Source organism: Podospora pseudopauciseta, chromosome 3 (genome assembly GCF_035222475.1).
Source record: "Podospora pseudopauciseta strain CBS 411.78 chromosome 3, whole genome shotgun sequence".
In the NCBI taxonomy this organism is placed as follows: Eukaryota; Fungi; Ascomycota; class Sordariomycetes; order Sordariales; family Podosporaceae; genus Podospora; species Podospora pseudopauciseta.
Genome location: NC_085893.1, coordinates 2,666,309 through 2,683,358, shown reverse-complemented (window position 1 = coordinate 2,683,358; position 17,050 = coordinate 2,666,309). Strand labels below are relative to the sequence as shown.

The 17,050-nt window shown below is 51.3% G+C and overlaps 5 protein-coding genes across 5 annotated transcripts; 1 reads left to right on the top strand and 4 right to left on the bottom strand.

Annotated features, from left to right (window-relative positions):
* Positions 1 to 620: 620 nt before the first annotated feature.
* Positions 621 to 5,442, bottom strand: QC763_307610 (uncharacterized protein; the record flags this gene model as incomplete). The annotated part of the gene is made up of 6 exons (XM_062911207.1): positions 5,179 to 5,442; positions 4,186 to 4,861; positions 3,968 to 4,117; positions 3,412 to 3,627; positions 3,101 to 3,163; positions 621 to 2,547 (listed from the first exon to the last, which is right to left on the bottom strand). The coding sequence occupies exons 4-6, from the start codon at positions 3,567 to 3,569 to the stop codon at positions 621 to 623; spliced, it is 2,148 nt and encodes a 715-aa protein (XP_062767223.1). The 5' UTR covers positions 3,570 to 3,627; positions 3,968 to 4,117; positions 4,186 to 4,861; positions 5,179 to 5,442.
* Positions 5,443 to 6,729: 1,287 nt separating this feature from the next.
* Positions 6,730 to 8,259, bottom strand: SEN54 (tRNA-splicing endonuclease subunit sen54; the record flags this gene model as incomplete). Its single annotated transcript, XM_062911206.1, has 1 exon — positions 6,730 to 8,259. The coding sequence occupies one exon, from the start codon at positions 8,257 to 8,259 to the stop codon at positions 6,730 to 6,732; it is 1,530 nt and encodes a 509-aa protein (XP_062767222.1).
* A 270-nt stretch (positions 8,260 to 8,529) lies between these two features.
* On the bottom strand, positions 8,530 to 9,929 carry CYP10 (Peptidyl-prolyl cis-trans isomerase cyp10). Its single transcript, XM_062911205.1, has 2 exons — positions 9,365 to 9,929; positions 8,530 to 9,309 (listed from the first exon to the last, which is right to left on the bottom strand). The coding sequence occupies exons 1-2, from the start codon at positions 9,440 to 9,442 to the stop codon at positions 8,869 to 8,871; spliced, it is 519 nt and encodes a 172-aa protein (XP_062767221.1). The 5' UTR covers positions 9,443 to 9,929; the 3' UTR covers positions 8,530 to 8,868.
* Positions 9,930 to 11,258: 1,329 nt separating this feature from the next.
* Positions 11,259 to 12,606, top strand: QC763_307580 (uncharacterized protein; the record flags this gene model as incomplete). Its single annotated transcript, XM_062911204.1, has 3 exons — positions 11,259 to 11,345; positions 11,426 to 12,310; positions 12,364 to 12,606. 3 exons carry the CDS (start codon positions 11,259 to 11,261, stop codon positions 12,604 to 12,606), a joined length of 1,215 nt encoding a protein of 404 aa, XP_062767220.1.
* Positions 12,607 to 13,839: 1,233 nt separating this feature from the next.
* Positions 13,840 to 16,796, bottom strand: CTA8 (Heat shock transcription factor; the record flags this gene model as incomplete). The annotated part of the gene is made up of 2 exons (XM_062911203.1): positions 13,840 to 16,273; positions 16,330 to 16,796. The coding sequence occupies 2 exons, from the start codon at positions 16,794 to 16,796 to the stop codon at positions 14,392 to 14,394; spliced, it is 2,349 nt and encodes a 782-aa protein (XP_062767219.1). The 3' UTR covers positions 13,840 to 14,391.
* Positions 16,797 to 17,050: the final 254 nt, after the last annotated feature.

The window sequence follows — 17,050 nt, the reverse complement described above, 5'->3', positions numbered from 1 at the left end:
ATATATACAAATAGTCCATCTCTGACACTTGCCCCTCCACCTGACCCCCATCCCATCTGTTTAAGTATCCAGATCCATCGATAGAAACCGAGATCCCTGAGAACTGATATGACCATGCCGCTATAAACCCTTTGCCATGCTCAGCAAGTAGAGAACCCCTTTCTAATCTCCCATATCCTCCTCCCCGCAAGCAAGTGGTGTAGCGATATGTCGCAAAGGATGTGCAGCATGGTATCGGTGTTGAGAGCGAGTAAGGCTGCCAAAGACACATATCTGATGTTGTACAGTCCTAAAAAGCAAGGGGACGCTCGCTCTTTGTCGACTCCAATTACATAGTAATGTTGGTGTGTTGTTGCCATGAAGAATATTAGGTGCGTGTCGAAGCAAAACAGAGCAAGGGGTATACGCGCTGCTAGGCGTAAAATAAACAAAAAAGCCGCCGTGAAAAAGTGGAAAAAATAAGGTACAGCCAGTCGTCCGAGCAAAAAGAAAAGGAGGCGAAGAAACACGCGCAACGAAATGCAAATTGATGATCCCAGCCCTGCCCCCCAAAACGCCACCAGCCCAGAGCCACCAGGGTATAAAAACAAAAAATGCCGCAAGAGAATCGCCCGGTCCTACTAGAAGCTCGGCTTCGTGAGGACGCGGTACTCCACGTAATCCTCCCCGTCTATCTGGATCAGGAAGGGTTGGCTGACCAGAATGCCCTTGAACGGGCCGGTTTGCTTTCGCTCGTACCTGATGGTACCGTTCATCAGGACGTCTCCTTCGTAGCCTTGGCCCTCGTTACGGATGCGTGTGGCCTCTTGACTGGCCCAAACGTTGTTCAAGCGAGAGATGTTTTCACTGAAAAGCTCTCTGCGGTTGGCTGGGGTGGCCGATGACTCTCGGGGCGTGGCGGTGCTGCTGGCACGCTGATCAATGCGAGCCTGCGCCTTCTCAACCTTTTCAATCCCGTGACGGGCGAGCTCATGAGTCCTCTCGATCTGGGCGATGGCCGACGATGACTTGCGGTTAGCAACTCCGAACTCGGGATTAGGGAGTGAGTGTCGGCCGCGGAGCCCAGTTTGACGACGAGGCTCGTTGGTCTTTGAGGCAGGCGAGCCGGAAGCAAGACCATGAGTGACGCCATTAGCTCCCTCGATCGAGATCTCAACGTCGTTCTTAGTGACGGAGGTCCCCGCGGCGATGTTCAAAGCAGCACGCTTCTGAGCCTCTTGGACGGCTTGTATCTCGTTTCGGGCGCGGTCCTCAGGTGCCTCACCCTGGTCGAGCTGGTGCTGGCGAACCCTGCAATATTCCTTGACCTCATGGCGGGAGAGACCTTTGAGATGAGGTTCAAACTCGAGAGCGTCCCAAGTGATCCACAGTGCACCAGGCCCACTAGGGAAGTTGCCATCAGCGATCACTCTACCATCACGAGTCTCCTTCGCAAGCCTGATCCTGAACATGTCATTAGCACCCAGGATACCGTAAACCGCGTGCTTCTCAATCGGGTCATCTTCACTGGATTGTTTCCAGTATCCCAAAACGATGCGAGTTGGCCGGGTTCCCGGAAGGGCCTCCGCGGGCTGTTGAGGGGGGGGGGCAGGCTCTAGCTGGGCTGAAGTAAAGGATCCTGTGACCTTTCGTTTCTTGGACTCGGGACGGCTGGGAAGGGTGGCAGGATCGGGTATCACAGCGCCGTAAGCAATGAGAGGTTGGTTGGCCGTTTCGGGGGGAGGATTGGTGGTGACTCTCTCAACCGCGAGCTCGGCAGCTGCTTTGTCGGCTATGTTGCGCTCCTCGGGGCTCTCATTCTCGCCAAGATTATCGGCACGGATCTTGACAAACTCCTTGATCATGTGATGATTGAGACCAACAAGGTGGTCTTCAAAGACAATCTTCTCGAAGATGACCCAACTCCCACCGGGGCCAGGGGGGATCGGGTAGCGTTGATCAACCTGACGTTTGTCGCGGGTAGTTGTCTGGATTCTGGTTCTAAGGCGATCCCTCGAGTCAATGAAGCCGATCACGGAATGCTTATCAGCCTCATTTTCGACCTGAGAGTCGCGCCAATATCCAATGATGACACCTTTGACGCCTCCAGAACCATGAGTCTTGGCAGGCCGGGCTTTGACACGTCCTTCGTGAGGACCAGGGCTGTCGTCTTGGATAGAGTCAGCATAGTAAGTGGAAGTCCGCTTGCGCTTGCCGGTAAGAATCGCAGATGGATCCATGTGGACGTCAGCTATATCGGATTTATCCTGGTTGACGGGCAGCTTCCTGTTGGCTTTGGTGCCAACAACGATCTCGTCTTCCAGGTGATGAATGACAGGGCTTGAATCGACACTCATGAGATCCTGAGTTTCGTCGACGGGAAGGCTCGAAACGACACTCATAAGATCGTCATCAACCAAGTCCTCTGTCGTGTCTTCGGCAGGGTTCTCAGCAGCGTCGTCAGGATGATCCTCAATACTAGCAGTATCTGTTGGAGAATCTGGTGGGGGGGTGAGCTCTTCGTGAAGTTCGTCCTCTTGGAGTTTGTGCCCATCCAGATCGGTACGTCTAGCGACACATTAGTTGATTGCATATAAAAACAGAACATCTGACTGACAGGATGAGAATGTGTTCGAGGTTGTATCATGAGATGCTTTGAAGGAGTGTATACAAACCAGGAAAGGCAACGAATTGCTCTTCGAGAGCCGTGGCCAGAGGAGAAAGACTGCAGCAAAACACTTGTCTGTCTGAGCCACCGCGGTAGGAGATTGTAGAAAAGTGGGATTTTGAGGGCAAGGGGGTGCAAATTGTGTAGATTGTGCTCAAGGCAACAAGGGACGCGAAGCATAAGACGTCATAAGCGACTTGAGCCAAGTTGGAGCTCACTTCAACATTCCGACCTCGAAGTCTGTGCTCGAGAGGGCTCAAAGTCCTCTGAGATGGCAACAACGAAGGCTTGACGAAGCCAACAGAATCATAGTCAATGGCTCGTAGCCAAAGTGTATCCCAGAAGCCGATCGACTTTGGCAATGACACTCGTCATCTGATCGGCCACCAGGACTAGAGAGAAAGAGAGGAGACTGGCCTGATGTGTGTTTCTGAGGCTCTGGGGATGACTTACTTGTCCAAAGACTCTTGCTGAACTGGAGTCTCAACAATGGGCGATTCTGGCTTCTTGATCTCACTGGGACGACTGTTGTCAGCGTGATGAAAATAAGCAAAGTTTTGGGAGCAAGAGAGCAATTAATAAAATGTTCCACGAAAGCTGTGATACCGTGCGCATACGACGCAGACTGTGTTGGAAGAAAAAAAATGAAAACCTGGCTGAGAGCAAATGTGCATAGAAGAACTGGCAGGAACGAGTCGCATGCCCCTCACAGCCATTGCCCTCCATCACAATTACCAACACAGAAAATAGAAGGAACGACTTACCCATCAACCGCTTCATCTTTGACAGTCTCGTCCTTGGGTGATGGCTTTGGCGGTTCAACCGATAATGATGTAGGCTCATCCATCATGGCAGTTGGGGCACCTTCTCTCGCAACAGGCACGGAGACGGTAGTCTCCATCTTGTCTGTTCCAACTGACATCCGTAGATAGTCAGTCAAGGCTCTGGGTGTTGTGTGATTTGCTGATATGTAGCAGTGTCTTTTGGGGATTATCAGTCAGCGATGTTTAGGCACGAAGACGAATGGCGGAATATGAATCTTGGTGGATAGGGTCCAACTGGGTGGCAATCCAAGATGAATAATACGAGACAGAGCTCGTGAACAAAAGCCCACCAAAGACCTGAGCAAGTGACGAGCCAGAGGGAAAACATCAAAAGTTGCCACATCTCAACCCATTACATGAAATAAAAAAACATTTTGACCAAGTGTGAACACGCATGCAAGACCTTGTCGTATATGACGTGATTTGAAAAGAGACACGAAAAGAAGCACAAAAGCATTGATAATTGCAACTAGATAAAAAGAACCGAAATACTCACGTTAATCAGCAAAGTAAAGCTTCAGTTTGTTGTCGCAACACCCAACAGGTGATGCTGATCCCCGACTTTGCGACAAGTCGAGAGGATCGGTTGAGCTGGGAAGGCTTGGCGCGTGGATGTGTTTGTGCTGACCAAGTTGACAGGATGAAGCTGATGATGATAACAAGATATTAGTTGCGAATCGATCAATCAAATCCAGAAGAGAGCCCTTCACTTACTTGGATGGCCGAGCGTAAGACACAAACAGTGAAGTTTGTTAAGCTCGAGTTGTTTTTGTTGTCCGGATTCTTTCCACTGGGACGCGCCGAGACACACACGAGACTCGGGCCAGGAAATTCACTGTAGTGCGTGGGTGCGCAAGTCGCTTGGTTAGGGACACTTTGCTGCTGATGATAGAGAGCGATTATCTGATAAAGTTGAAGCGGAGACAAAAGAAAAAAAAGTCGCAGAAAAGAGGCAAGAGGTGAAAAGAGGGAAAGTGCGGTGGGCAGACTAGGTGATTTATTTAGATAACAAGGTGGGTGGGAATTGAACCGAGGGAGACAAGGTTAATAATTCCTGGGGTGTGTTGTGTATTCGCACTCAGTTGCCGGGTGCTGACTTCACGCAAAGAAAAAAAAAAAAAAAAAGGTACATATCACAAGTACCGAGCTCTGCTTCCTGCGTAGGATGGATGACGGGATGATTCACACTGGGCTTCAGCCAAATTGCACGAGTTCCATCGAGTAAAACTAACTAAGCGAGCTTTTACGCTGTTGCCAAGTTCCAGTCTTGCCATTGTGAGATTGAGACTGTCGAGCAAACATACCACCCACTTTTAATAGCTCTCTCTGATGTAGTTCCACATGCCAGATCGATGGAAGTTCACAATCAGATCTATCTCTTTTGTGATGTCTGGCCCCTCTTGGCAAAAAGCCGCTTGTCAGAAAATGACTCTTGTCAAATGATGCTTGTCGAGAGAGAAGGAGAGAGACAGCCAGACAGAGAGGAGGAGAGTTGTTGGGAATAGATAAATGGAACATAAGCGGCCCAGTTCCCTGCATTCGCACCTTCTAACTTGAGTATTCACGCAGGGCTGCAACTTTGCAGGGGTTGGCTTGAACCATCTGAAACATGGTGTCTGTTGCATCAGTGTGATCCAATGCAAAGCGTTCATCATCTCTGGCGACACAAGATAAATAAGGCGATGTGTGCATTGCTTCTTCTCGCACCTTTTTTTTCAGCGACTGGTCATCTGTTTTCTCAGAGGAGATACTCGTGATGGGCCGAGGCAAGTAGGACCGAAAGAAGATCGAGGAAGGAAGCGATAAGTGGATAATAAGTCGAGTGTGGTGATAAGCGTCGATATCTCTCTCCGTTAGTACCATGCTGATCACTTGCGTGTCAACTGGCCACGAATTAATAACCGTATTATGTTGATAAAACAAGAGCTTAGTTTTGACTGATGCCCCTCTGTATCAACCATTATAAAAACCTGGAAGCCATGAAACTGGCAGGAGAGAGAAAGAGCTTTTTATTGCAAGAGCGGTCTCGAACTTGTTGCCCATTGTGGGAAGGAACACGCCCCACTTTAGTCTATTCTGATTGGTCATCTCTACAGCCAACTTCTCAAAGCCTAAAATCACCAATTCCAAGATCGAGACGTCAGGTGGGTGGGACGCCATGCTTTCTCAAGGTTACCTATTTTATTTGTCTCACCTAAAAGTGGTCGTAAGAAACATGTAGTTCTTTTTTTTGTCATCTTCCGAAGAGCCGGTGTTTCCAAAGAATCATGGCTTCCTTATCTTTGGAGAGCTCTTGGTCTTTGACTTACCTAGACTCACTTCCAAAGGCAGGCTCGGAGATATCCATTTTAACCAACCCCGAAAACACACCTTGTCCAACAAAACAAAGCACGCCACTTTTCCATCATGTGATCCCTTTCCGAGTCACTATCCCATGATTCGACAGAAGCGGGACCTACAGTAGTTGCCTATCCTAGGTCCTACTTTTACATGCGGCCTGTCCAACAAGATAGGCAGACAGGAGCCACGCAATCCCGGAAACACTATATCCTACTTCCTCAGAACTCAGCTCAGTCAAACCAACTCCTTCACAGCCTTCAGACTCGTACCAATAACCCAGCCACTTACCACCCAACATGAATACCTACCTCCCGCATCTGCCCAGAAGAGTCAGAAGAGAATCTCGCCACCAACCCTCCCGTTCCCAATGGTTGACGGAGGCATCCCCCATTTACATTGCCTCTCTGTCAGTGCATTCAGCAAACCTCAGACTTTTATTTGCACAAACCTACCAATCTCTGATGCAGTTTGTGTGTACCTAGGTTGTGAAACCTTCAAATTTCCTATCAAATATCGAGATGAGATTACCGTGCAACAATGTGTCAATAAGGATCTCGTTCTCAGTGTCACATTTGTTTTTCTCGAAGCAGTTGGCTTCAAAGGAAACGCAGCTCTAGTGGACTGTCATGTTTAGAATACAGCTGAGCATCAGAGCTGTTGACATAGACTTTGCTCGGCTTGAAACTGCATAAATCGCTTAGCCCTGGTGTATCTCTGGATACCAGCAATACCTGAGTAGTATCTAATTGCTTTGATTCAAAAACTCGAGGTGCTTTTCAGTCTCTCACGCCCCTTCAAAAAGGGCTTTCCGCATACTAACTGCCGCAAAGGTCAACAAGGCATAGTTGAACTGGGTATCATAACTGATCTATCCATCTATTTCTCCATCGCTCTAACCAGTACTTTTCACCCTTCCGTCTATCCCCCCCTCCCCCTCCCCCTCCCCCTGCCTCTCCCACCACCTCTCCCACCCCTCCCGCCCCGTCCTTGATTCCTCCCCCCTCTCTTCCCACCCCTATAACTCCCATTCCTCCCATCAAACCTCTCATAAATCCTCTCCTGCCCAAACCCCCCTTCTCCCCACCTCATATAATTAATAACCCCATGATCCACCACCGCCATCAAAACATTCCTCCACCCATTCTTCAACCTAGCATACAACCTCCCATGATTCCCCTCCCACTCCCTCTTCGGCGGCGCCCAAGGCGTCTGCTCCAACAACCCAAGTATCTCCTCCATCTGCGGCACCTCGCTCTCCTGAGCATCCACCACACTCAGATAAAAGTCCGGGCTTGGATGCCTCAGTTTTGTCCATTTTTGGGAGGACTTCCACACCAGAAAGTGAATCTCATATGGTGCTATCGATGGGAGAGGAAAAGGGAGGACGGGGGAGGGGATGTGCCTTTCTATGAGGGAGAGCTGAGAAAAGATTTGGTTGTAGGAGCGGTAGAGGCCTGGTTTGAGCAAGGGACCGGATTTGGGCGGTGATGGGGTGAAAGAGGGGAGGAGGGAGGAAAAGAAGTTTTTGATTGTGATGTTGAGACGGTAGGAGGACTGATTCGGGTTAGGAGGGTTAGGAGGAGCGCGGAGGACGTTGTAGCCGCAGCGTTTGAGATTGGAGTAGACCTGAAATTTTTGGAGCGAGATCTTCCCGCGGGTGCCGTCCAGGCCGATGAGGAGGGCGTAGGCTGCTTGGAGGGAGAGGGGGAAGCCGTCGGCGTATTCGTCTTCTTCGTCTTCGCTGGCGCCCGTCGGTTGGGTTGATGGGTCGACATCGGTGTTCTCGGCTTGGGGAGCTTCCCCTTCGACAGGGGCGGCAGGAGGTGGAGGGAAAATCTCACCAAACTCTTTTGTGGGCCACCACAGATCCAAGGACCCTCTCTCTACCAGATAGAGCGCTTCCTCGGGAAGCAACCAATCCTTCCCCCTCCCTGGCCTATCCTTCGCCTGTCCCGTCACTGCCCTCCCCAGGTTCTGCGTAGACGTGCTGGACCCCTCCAAAATTACAACTCTGTCCCTGATGTGCCCAAAAGGCTTCCTTTCCTTCTTCCCATCTTCCGCTTTTGAATCCTGCCATTCCTCACCCTCCTCATAGTCCGCCCACCAACCTGGGAAATACCAACCACGTACAAGATTGGCGCCACTGTGAATGCGAGTATAACTCAGAACCTCCTGCATAGCAGCTCTACTCTGCTCGAGGGTGTCGGCCTGGAGTTGTGTGCCATGGGACTCGAAGTCTTTCTCGCCCTTGCGAATTGTCTGCGCGGAAATATGTGTGTTCTTTTTGAATAAACTGGCAAAGACACGGAAGTCTTGTGCTGCAGCGCCTTCGTCTTCGAGGAGGTCTTCAGCGGTTTCTTCAGCTGGGGCGTCTGGGGTCGCGGTGGTTGTGTTTGCTGTGGGAGGAGGGGCCGCAAGGGCGGGGTTATCGTCGTCGTCGAGGGCCATTCCGTGTACTTTTTGTGGGATTCGCCGGTAAAGTATTCGTTGCAGCCAAGATATCGTCTAAATTCAGAGAAATCTTAACTCGAGGTCACAAGCTCTGTGTTTTGTGGTTGGTGGACGGTTGACTCCTAAATTTTTGTATCTTTGCGGCGAGCAGGCTTTCCGGCATGGATGACCCACACTGGAGTGGTTCCCGGCAGGCAGCGCATTTCCACCAACATAACCCGTTATTGGCAAGTCGACCACACACCATTGTACAGAAAGCACCAAAATTGGTAGAATAAGTTTTCTTCCTTTTTATTGTCTTTGGAATATGCAACCGTGAGCCAAGACTCCGTCAAATGTCCCCTAGCTTCTATGTGGCGTCTCTATGTTGCCTGGCCTTCTGGTTGACTAGTCTTGCTTCTTGGTTTTTGGGTATCATCTTATTCTCGTCGCCTCTCGACTTTTGCACTCTTTCCGTTTGGGTTGCTAGCTGGTGCGTGAGATAGTACTCAACTTCAGCCGGCGCCCAGTTTAGCGCCAAATGAAGGGGGTAGATAGTAGAATGCGTAGGCGGATACATGATGCCGGTCGTGCATTGTAGTTTGCTCCAACCTCCTATCCTGTTTCTCACTTGGCCAGTGGGTTCGCATGTAACGTTACTCTCTCAATCCTCGGTGTCTCTTCTCCGTCCTTCTTGACCGGTCTGCCCTTCTTGTCGACCTCCAGCTGTTCAATCTTGGCCAAAGTAGCCAGACTCTCGTCTCCAATCAGCTTCCCAAACACCGTGTTCAACCCGTCCAAATGTGGCGCGGGGGCGAAACATATGAAGAATTGACTGCCGTTGGTGTTAGGCCCTTTATTCGCCATACTCACGACTCCTCTTTCGTGGTGTTTAAGTGTTGGTCGGATCTCGTCTTCGAAGGTTATCCCGTATATCGATCGGCCGCCTTTCGGGTTATCTGGAGGTGATGGAACAGCGGGCGCGCCGGTCTGGAACATGAAGGACGGAATTATTCGGTGGAGGGGAGAGTTGATGTAATAGTTCGAGGCGCAGAGGGCGAGGAAGTTCTACGAATTGTTTAGTGGGAGCGAAGGCGCAAAGGACATATTAGACAAAACATACCTCTGCAGTCTTGGGGACGGCCTCGCAAAACACCTCAATTTTGAGGTCCCCAAGAGTCGTGTGGAGCGTTACTGACATGGTAGCTGTGGTAGAATCGATCAAGTGTTGTGCTTGCTGAGGTTTGTTGTGACAAAACGCAGTGAACGGGTCTGGGCCCGTGTTGATGTCGGTCGTCTGAACAGGGGCCCTTCTATCAGAAAAGCTTGGCGGGCAGAAGCCACATGCCTTGGGGAGCTATGACCACCATCTTGTTTCATGTTCATGTTGGTGTTCTCGACATGGACATGACGACACCACATTTTGACTGGGAGAGCAATCGAATGTCTAAGCCTTCCTGATGTTTGTTTGTTTGTTTATGTTCTGGATGGTATCTACCAGGCTCGTGTCACTTATCATTTGGCTTGGTGTACCGGCACCTCGACATTAGCTTAAACCGTCTCACAAGTTTACAACGGACATCACACGTGCCCGCACTTCGATGATTAGAGAGAAGCCCGAAACTCCCAACGTTGGCTGGAGCCAAGATGGTTGCTTTTGGACCAACACATCGGTCAGCAAATGAGTCTAGTCCTGCAGGAACCACTGATGAGGATCCGTCCGCCCGCCGCAAGTCATGATTTCTGATAGTGTATGTGTTTTGTTAGTTGCTGTAAGGAACCACGATCCACTTCAGTTCCCACCTCTCGGCAGCCCTGAGCTTGGACTTGGACTTGGCTCTTCTACTTCGTAGCTGGGCCACTCGCACAGACAGGGCAGACAGGCATTCAGATTTCGATATCGCAAGGCTGCCTCTCTCAGTCTCTCTCACCTTTTTCCTATTCTCATCCCGCTGGCCCAGCAATTCAGCCGTCTCACCTCCTGCAGGCAAAGCAAGCCCGCTGAGACTGTCGTCGTCTCCGCCCGGGGCGCTGGGTCGTTGTGTCTTTGTTCCCCCCACTCCACCTATCCCGCTGCCGCTGGTTTCTGTTAGAGATCTCGAAACCTCACATCTCGGACCTAGCAGCTTTGCCTCACACGGAGCCTTCCCTCCTTAATTTATAGGGCCGTGACTATAGCTGCCGACCGCTGGAAGTTTAAGGCGGGCCTTGGTACTAGTAGCTTTTGGAAAAGGACCTACCTTCATACCTAAGTTGCTCCCCCTCAAGAAACCTGAAAGGAATTCCCATTTCCCTTTCGGCCTTGGTTGCAAGGTGGGTATCACTAGGTTGTCGCATTGTAAACTCCGGGGTCGGTATCCCGCTGTGAGATCGCCCAGCCGCAGAGTCCACTGAAAGGCAAGGAACCCGCAGGAACACGCCGGGCTACAATCTCGGCGCAGACAGCACCCAAGTCACCAACGCACCTGAGCGGCCGAGCTCGACGACACAAAGACACACGGCGGCTCGAGGGGTCTTTTCATTTGGCCCCCTCCTCCCCTCTCACACCCCCCCCAACGACTGCTAAAAAATAAGCCTGCAGCACAGCAGCCTCCATTCGTACTCCATTCGTATCCAACCCGTCGTTGCTTGCGTCTTGCAAGAGATCCTCCACCCACCTTGGAAACCCCCCTTCGCCCATTCCCCAGCAGCACCGACACACGCGACGAAAGAAGACCTCGACTCCAGTAAAGTGTGCCTCGCTGCGGCGGACGCCGAAGGTGATGTCCATGGTTGTCGCACCCTCACCCAGTTTATCGATACAGCGCCGGCGACACCCCAGACGAGCCCCTCACCTCGGACAGCCCTCCACCTCGGACAGCCCTCACGCCCGATCCCAACGCTTCAAGCCGACGTCTGCGGGACGGTCCTGTTATTGATGATCGGCGAAGGCCGCCGCGGCTTGCCTGAACAACAATAAACAATAATAACGGTAAAGTTTAATTGGAACCGGTGCAGGCGCCTCACCCACCAGCAAGATGAATAATACAGCTGCGACTGTGAGGATATCCGGGCCTCCAAACAGTAGCTTTCTGGTCGGCTACCCGGGCATCTCGGCGACACTGGTGCGCTCCCCTTCCTCTTCCTAGCTTTTGGTATTCGTATGCAAGTTGAATCGACAGGGCGCATTGCTAACATCGTGTAGCCCAGGATAGTAGGCAAAGTCGAAATTCGGCCGGGTGCAGGCTATACAGCGCCAGTGCAAATATCCATGGTTCGCATATGCTTACAGCGACGAGAAACGATACATCCAGCGGCGGAAAACATGGCGCGGAGGCATCTGGGCACCCCGAGACGAGAGACGGTCGATTTAGTAGGGAAGGAAGTGCTGCTGTTCCGGTGCGTGTCGGGAAAAGAGGCCGAGAGCGTGATTGCGATGGATCTGCCGTTCCAAATATTCATCCCTTTCGGACGGGGCGGCGAAGAAGTAAACCGCCGCATTCCTCCAGCAAGCATCCAACTAGCCAGCCGAATCGCCGAAACCTACTATGAGCTGGTGGTCACAGTCCAACAAGGCTCGAGCATGCAAAACCGATACGCGTTCCCAATACCTCTTCAACGATACGACACCCTCTCCACATTCGGCATGTACAACCGCCCAGAAAGCAAGGTGGTGACGGCGGACAACATTGTGACGTTGGGGATTTCGCTGCCAAAGTGGAGTTATGGGCCATTAGATCCCATAACGGTGTACATTAAGCTCGCGCCAAATCCAGACTGGCTGAACAAGGCGCGGAAGGTGACGATACAAAAGATTACGCTGGCCATCGAGGAGGAGATCACGTTCAACCCGGAAGGAGACGAGCCAACGAAGAAGGTCAGCAAAATCGCCAAACACACGCAGCAGGTAGGGACCAAGATCCCGGAAACTGGATATGTTACCAACTTGGGGCTCGTGTTTCCTGCGCGAGACCTTAGGGATTCGGAGGGTATTGTGAAGAGGGGCAAGCCGGGATTTCCGCTATATGAGGTCACCAGCTTTACGACGACGTCGATACTGTACAAAATTGAATTCTTTTTGACGATCAAGGTGGGTGCGCGCACATGGAATTTTCAGTGGCTCTTGTCTAACCTTTTTGCTAGGCACATCTAACATCTGCCCGCGATATCACATTACGGCAACCAATTGTGATTTGTCCAATGGACCAACAGGCTTGCAAAGAGGAAATGGATGCTATTGAGCAAGCAGCGAAAGATGCCTCACATGTTGACCCAAATAACCCAAAGTTGCCGGATCGAACGATCATCTTGGCACACGATAGGGAGGCCATTCGGTACCTGGGGCTGTGCGAAGTTGGAGGGATGAAGAAGATGCTGATCGAATAACGGCCGACAGCAGATGGATGGCTGGAAACGGGAAGCACCAAACGAAGAGCGACGAACCGCCGGATTCAACCTATCCATCGCCCTCTGGATCGAACTCGCGTCGCGTTCTTTCTTTTCGGTTGTATCACACCAATTTCTTGCGTCAAATAAGTTACACCTTGACTAAGACGCCGTCACCGTTGCTCAACGAGATATTTACGAAGACAACCGTCTGACGTTCGGAAGAGACAGCTCTCGGATATAAAAAGAGTCCCACAGCGCTTTGACAACGACGAAAGAATAGAAGGACCTTGAGGCCCCAGTACACCATGCGCAAGGGCCCGAACCCAGATTGCTGGGAATGAAGAAGCCTTTATATTGCGCTCTACTCTAGCCACTGACCAAATATATCGCTTCAATGGCGGGGGTAGTATTATAGCCCAAATGAGCGATGGGAGCTCTAGATGGACTAACTGACGTCCCTATGGGCCACTCGGCGTGGTGGCCCAGAGAGTTTATTATTGGGGTGATTTGGAAGGCGTTGAAACTTGAAAGAAGGGGAGGGGGTCATGTTTCTGATGACATGGTGTTATATAAGCGGTTGGGATCATGATGGATTTGTTTGATGTCCTGAAATGGACGAGAATACCCCCTATTTTTTGCATCTGACGATGATTTCTTCTGTCAGCTTCAGGGGAAATGGAGGGGGGGGGCCGTTTGGATGTATATGTACCTATAGTTAAACAACGCCACCCGCAACAAGGTTGGTGATGATGATGAAGGATTAGTTGGATGGAATTTGATGGAGGAGAAAAAGATGATTTTAAGGTGGTGATATCCCAACACCAGACATCCATCCGATTTTATCAGTGTTTAGATGCAAAGTAACACATATGGGCACATACACAGAGTGAAGCGATCAGCAGCCAACTCACCCAATGTTGTCTCTCTCGGTTTAGCCGTACACACATACACACATACACACATACTTCACACCCCTCTAATTCCCTTTTTTACTCTCATCTCACCAGACCATCTTTATTGAGCTATTTCATAAAGTCATACTCACTTCCCCTATCATCCCCATCCAATCCCCATCCCCATCCCCATCCCCATTTTATGCAAATGTAAAGTGTTATGTAGTAAAGAGACAAAAAAATTAACAAACCAAGCAAACCAAACAACCGAGTGGGAGAGTGAGGAAGGTAGGTTTTAAAAAAAGGCAAAAAAAGATATATGAAAAAACCATAGGAGGATATCTAAAACTGCTAACCATGCAAAAAAAATAAAAGCAAGAATAAAACACAATAGAAAGCCACCCCACCCAACCCCAGAAATCATCATCATCATCCCAAACCAACCAGCCAACCCCATTCCTTCCAAATGATAAGGTGAGGTGCTGGTTGGTGTAATGATTCCGTGCCCCTCAGCGCCATAACCCCCCCTTTACCATACTTAACCCTAACCTACCCCTAATCCCTAATCCGAAAAACACTACTCTTCCACGTATCCTTCCACCAGAGTTTTGTTTTTTCTGTGTTTGTTTTGTTTTTGTTTATGTTGGGCATGTACCGTCGGGGTCAATGTGGCTAAGTCCCTTGACAAGTCTATCTATGACTTGTCTGCAACCCTCCCTTAACAACACCAGGTAAGTTAGCAAAGTCGACACCCTCAAGTCCAACTCCCTCACCAGCCTACACCACTTATCGTATGGCCTCAAAAATAAAGTCCCCCAAATACATCCCCTCTAAACCCACCCCCCATCCCTTCCTCCTCATGATCCTCCGACGAAATGTAAGAGTGATTCTACCCCCTCCTCCTCCTCTTCGGATCCCTCTCCGGACTATCCGTCACCACCCCGTTCCCAACCCCCCCAATCTCACTCCTCGTAATCTCCTCCGTCCCGGCTGGACTAGGGCTATTAGTAGCCGAAGTAGTCTCAAACACCCTCCCCGTATCAAACAAGCCATCCTGCCCATTGATCCCCAGCCCAGCACCCCCACCCCCACCCAACATCCCATTATCCGCACCCGTAACACCACCGCCCCCAAACTCTGCCCCACTACCAGGAGCATCCAGCGAAAAGTTAAACTCATCCGGATGACCACCCGCGTTGAACCCATTGAACTCATTGTCCCCAAAGCCGGTCTGGTTAGCAAAGGCATTGTTATCGACAAACTGGTCAAAATCGACAGAGTCGAAATAACTAGTGTTGACGTTGCCGTTCTCGTCCATACCGGGAATCCGGCCAGAAGGGCTGAGCGGACCAAGGAACTGGGTCAGGTTCTCAAGCTGAGAAGCCTGCTGAGCTTGAAGGCGCTGAAGCGCGTCAATTTCTTGCTGCGTCGCCTGGAGTGGTTGCAGCGGCGGGGGGATAGGCATCGAGGCGAGGATGGGAGAAAGCGATAAACCGGCTGTGGTTTGTGGGCTGGCAGCGGGCAAGGAAACACCGCCGGGACTAGAGACAGATGGGATACCGCCGCCGTTCATGGACGCGGCCGGGGTTGTCGCAGCAGAGCCATTGTTCATGATGCTCAGCATCTTGTTGCGGTTCTCGTTGCTCATGCCTGTGACCGGGGTGGTGGCGGCGACGTTGGGGAGGTCGATGCCAGTGCTGTTGACGTTGACGGCGTTGGTGTCCTGGATGATCTTCATCATGCCCTCATGTGGGTTGTTCTGGAGCTCCTTCTGCATATAGGCAGAGGTCGAGGTGGTGTCAGCCGGCGAGGTATCAAACACCTCGGTGACAGTCCCAGACATGCGAGTGTTGTACGAAGTCTGGGGCGCCGGCGAGGGTGTTGGGGACGGAGACAGGGATGTCACCACGGTCTTGTTTGCTTGGTGATGTGGGACAGGAGGCAAGAGACGCTGCGCACGTTTTGGCGTCGCCGACCCAGCAACGTTGGGAGCCCGTTGGTTGACGAAGCCGCCCAAGTCCACCACGCCTCCCGTGGCCATGTTTGTGGAGCCGTGACCTTGAGCATTGGGAATGATGCTGGCCAAAAGATCTTGGACGCTCTGAACCCCACCCTGCTCCTCCAACGACTTTCGAAAGACATTGGCCAAGAAGTTGAGAATGGCATTGATGGAGTTCTCGTGCCGCTCGTGCATGGTTTGAAACATGACCGCCTGCTGATAGAGCGAATTGTGATCTTGTCGTATCTTGTTGAGCATGCCCGAAATCGCGAGTTGCTGCTGCTGGATCCTGTCTATCTGATTTTTTACTTGTATCAGATCCTTTTTCTGGAGCGGACCGACTTCGTGAGAAACGGAGGCCCTGCCGCCCTGTGACGCTCCATGGTTTGGAACACCGTAGGCTTCTTCGGTATTATTGTCCTCCTCGCTCTCCGCCTCTCCGTCCTCCTTCTTGATCTTCTTTTTACTGCTGCCACCCTTTGGCTTGTTGATCAGCCAAAGCAGGTTCGGATGCCCGCGTCGGAAATACGGGTTTGAGTACTCGCTGGGACTCTTGTTTTTCCGCTCGCTCGCTTTCATCGAGTTGTCGGACAGCCCGACCCGCTTATGGAACCCATACATGTTGAGCTGTCGCACAAACGAAGCATAATTGTTATGCTTGAAGAGTTCGGGGATGAGCGTTTTGGCAAACTCATCTTCGTCCAAGACGATAAATGAATCGCCCTTGTCAGACCAGCGGATCAGGTCGGTGTTCCTTGACTCATCGAGAAAGCTATCGAAAGATTAGCAATTTGCAACGTGAACAAAGTGATGAAAGGGCCCGCTTACCTGCTCAGCTTCTGAACAAACGGGGGGATCTGTTTCCTTTTGGCTTGCGCTTCCCTCTTCGCCTGAGCAGCCTTCTCCTCTAGCAGCTCGATGTTATCATGCTCGTCTACAGACGAATTCGTCTGAAGATACCGAGCATCCTCGGCAAACCCGTTCGCCCACGGCTCCCCCACCTGATCAAAATGGCCTCTGTTGCCCGAATGGACAAGAGCGCGACTGTTTCCTCGGCGGGCCAGAGCGTTTGAAGGCGCCGCAATTGGCTGCGCAAAGGCGCCTGATGTCGGCATCATGAACTGATTGACATTTGTCGTTGGCGAGTCGACGAAGCCGTTTCCATCCATTGTTCCGTTCCACCCAAACAATCGATCCGTCTGGACAGGCGAAAATGTCTGCTGTACTGGGGGGATCGGGATCATCGAAGAGGCGCCAGGGGCCGGTCGTTTTCTCGGGTTGTTCGGCGAAGACATAACACTGTGAAGGCGAGCGCGCGCCCAGCCGATTGGGGTTTGCTTGACACCCCTCGATATAGCAGATGGCGGTTCTTGACCGTTAGGCTAGGCTCGCCCTAAGTTTTGTGGCCGGCGTGGTGGCTGCAGCCCTCGGTGACTTTTTTTCTCGCAAAAGGCCGTCAAGAAGCTGAGGCCAAGGCTGTAGTCTTCCTTGTTGTGGGCGGTTTGAAGCACTGCTGAATCCGGTCGATTTTCTGATGAAACCAGCGAGC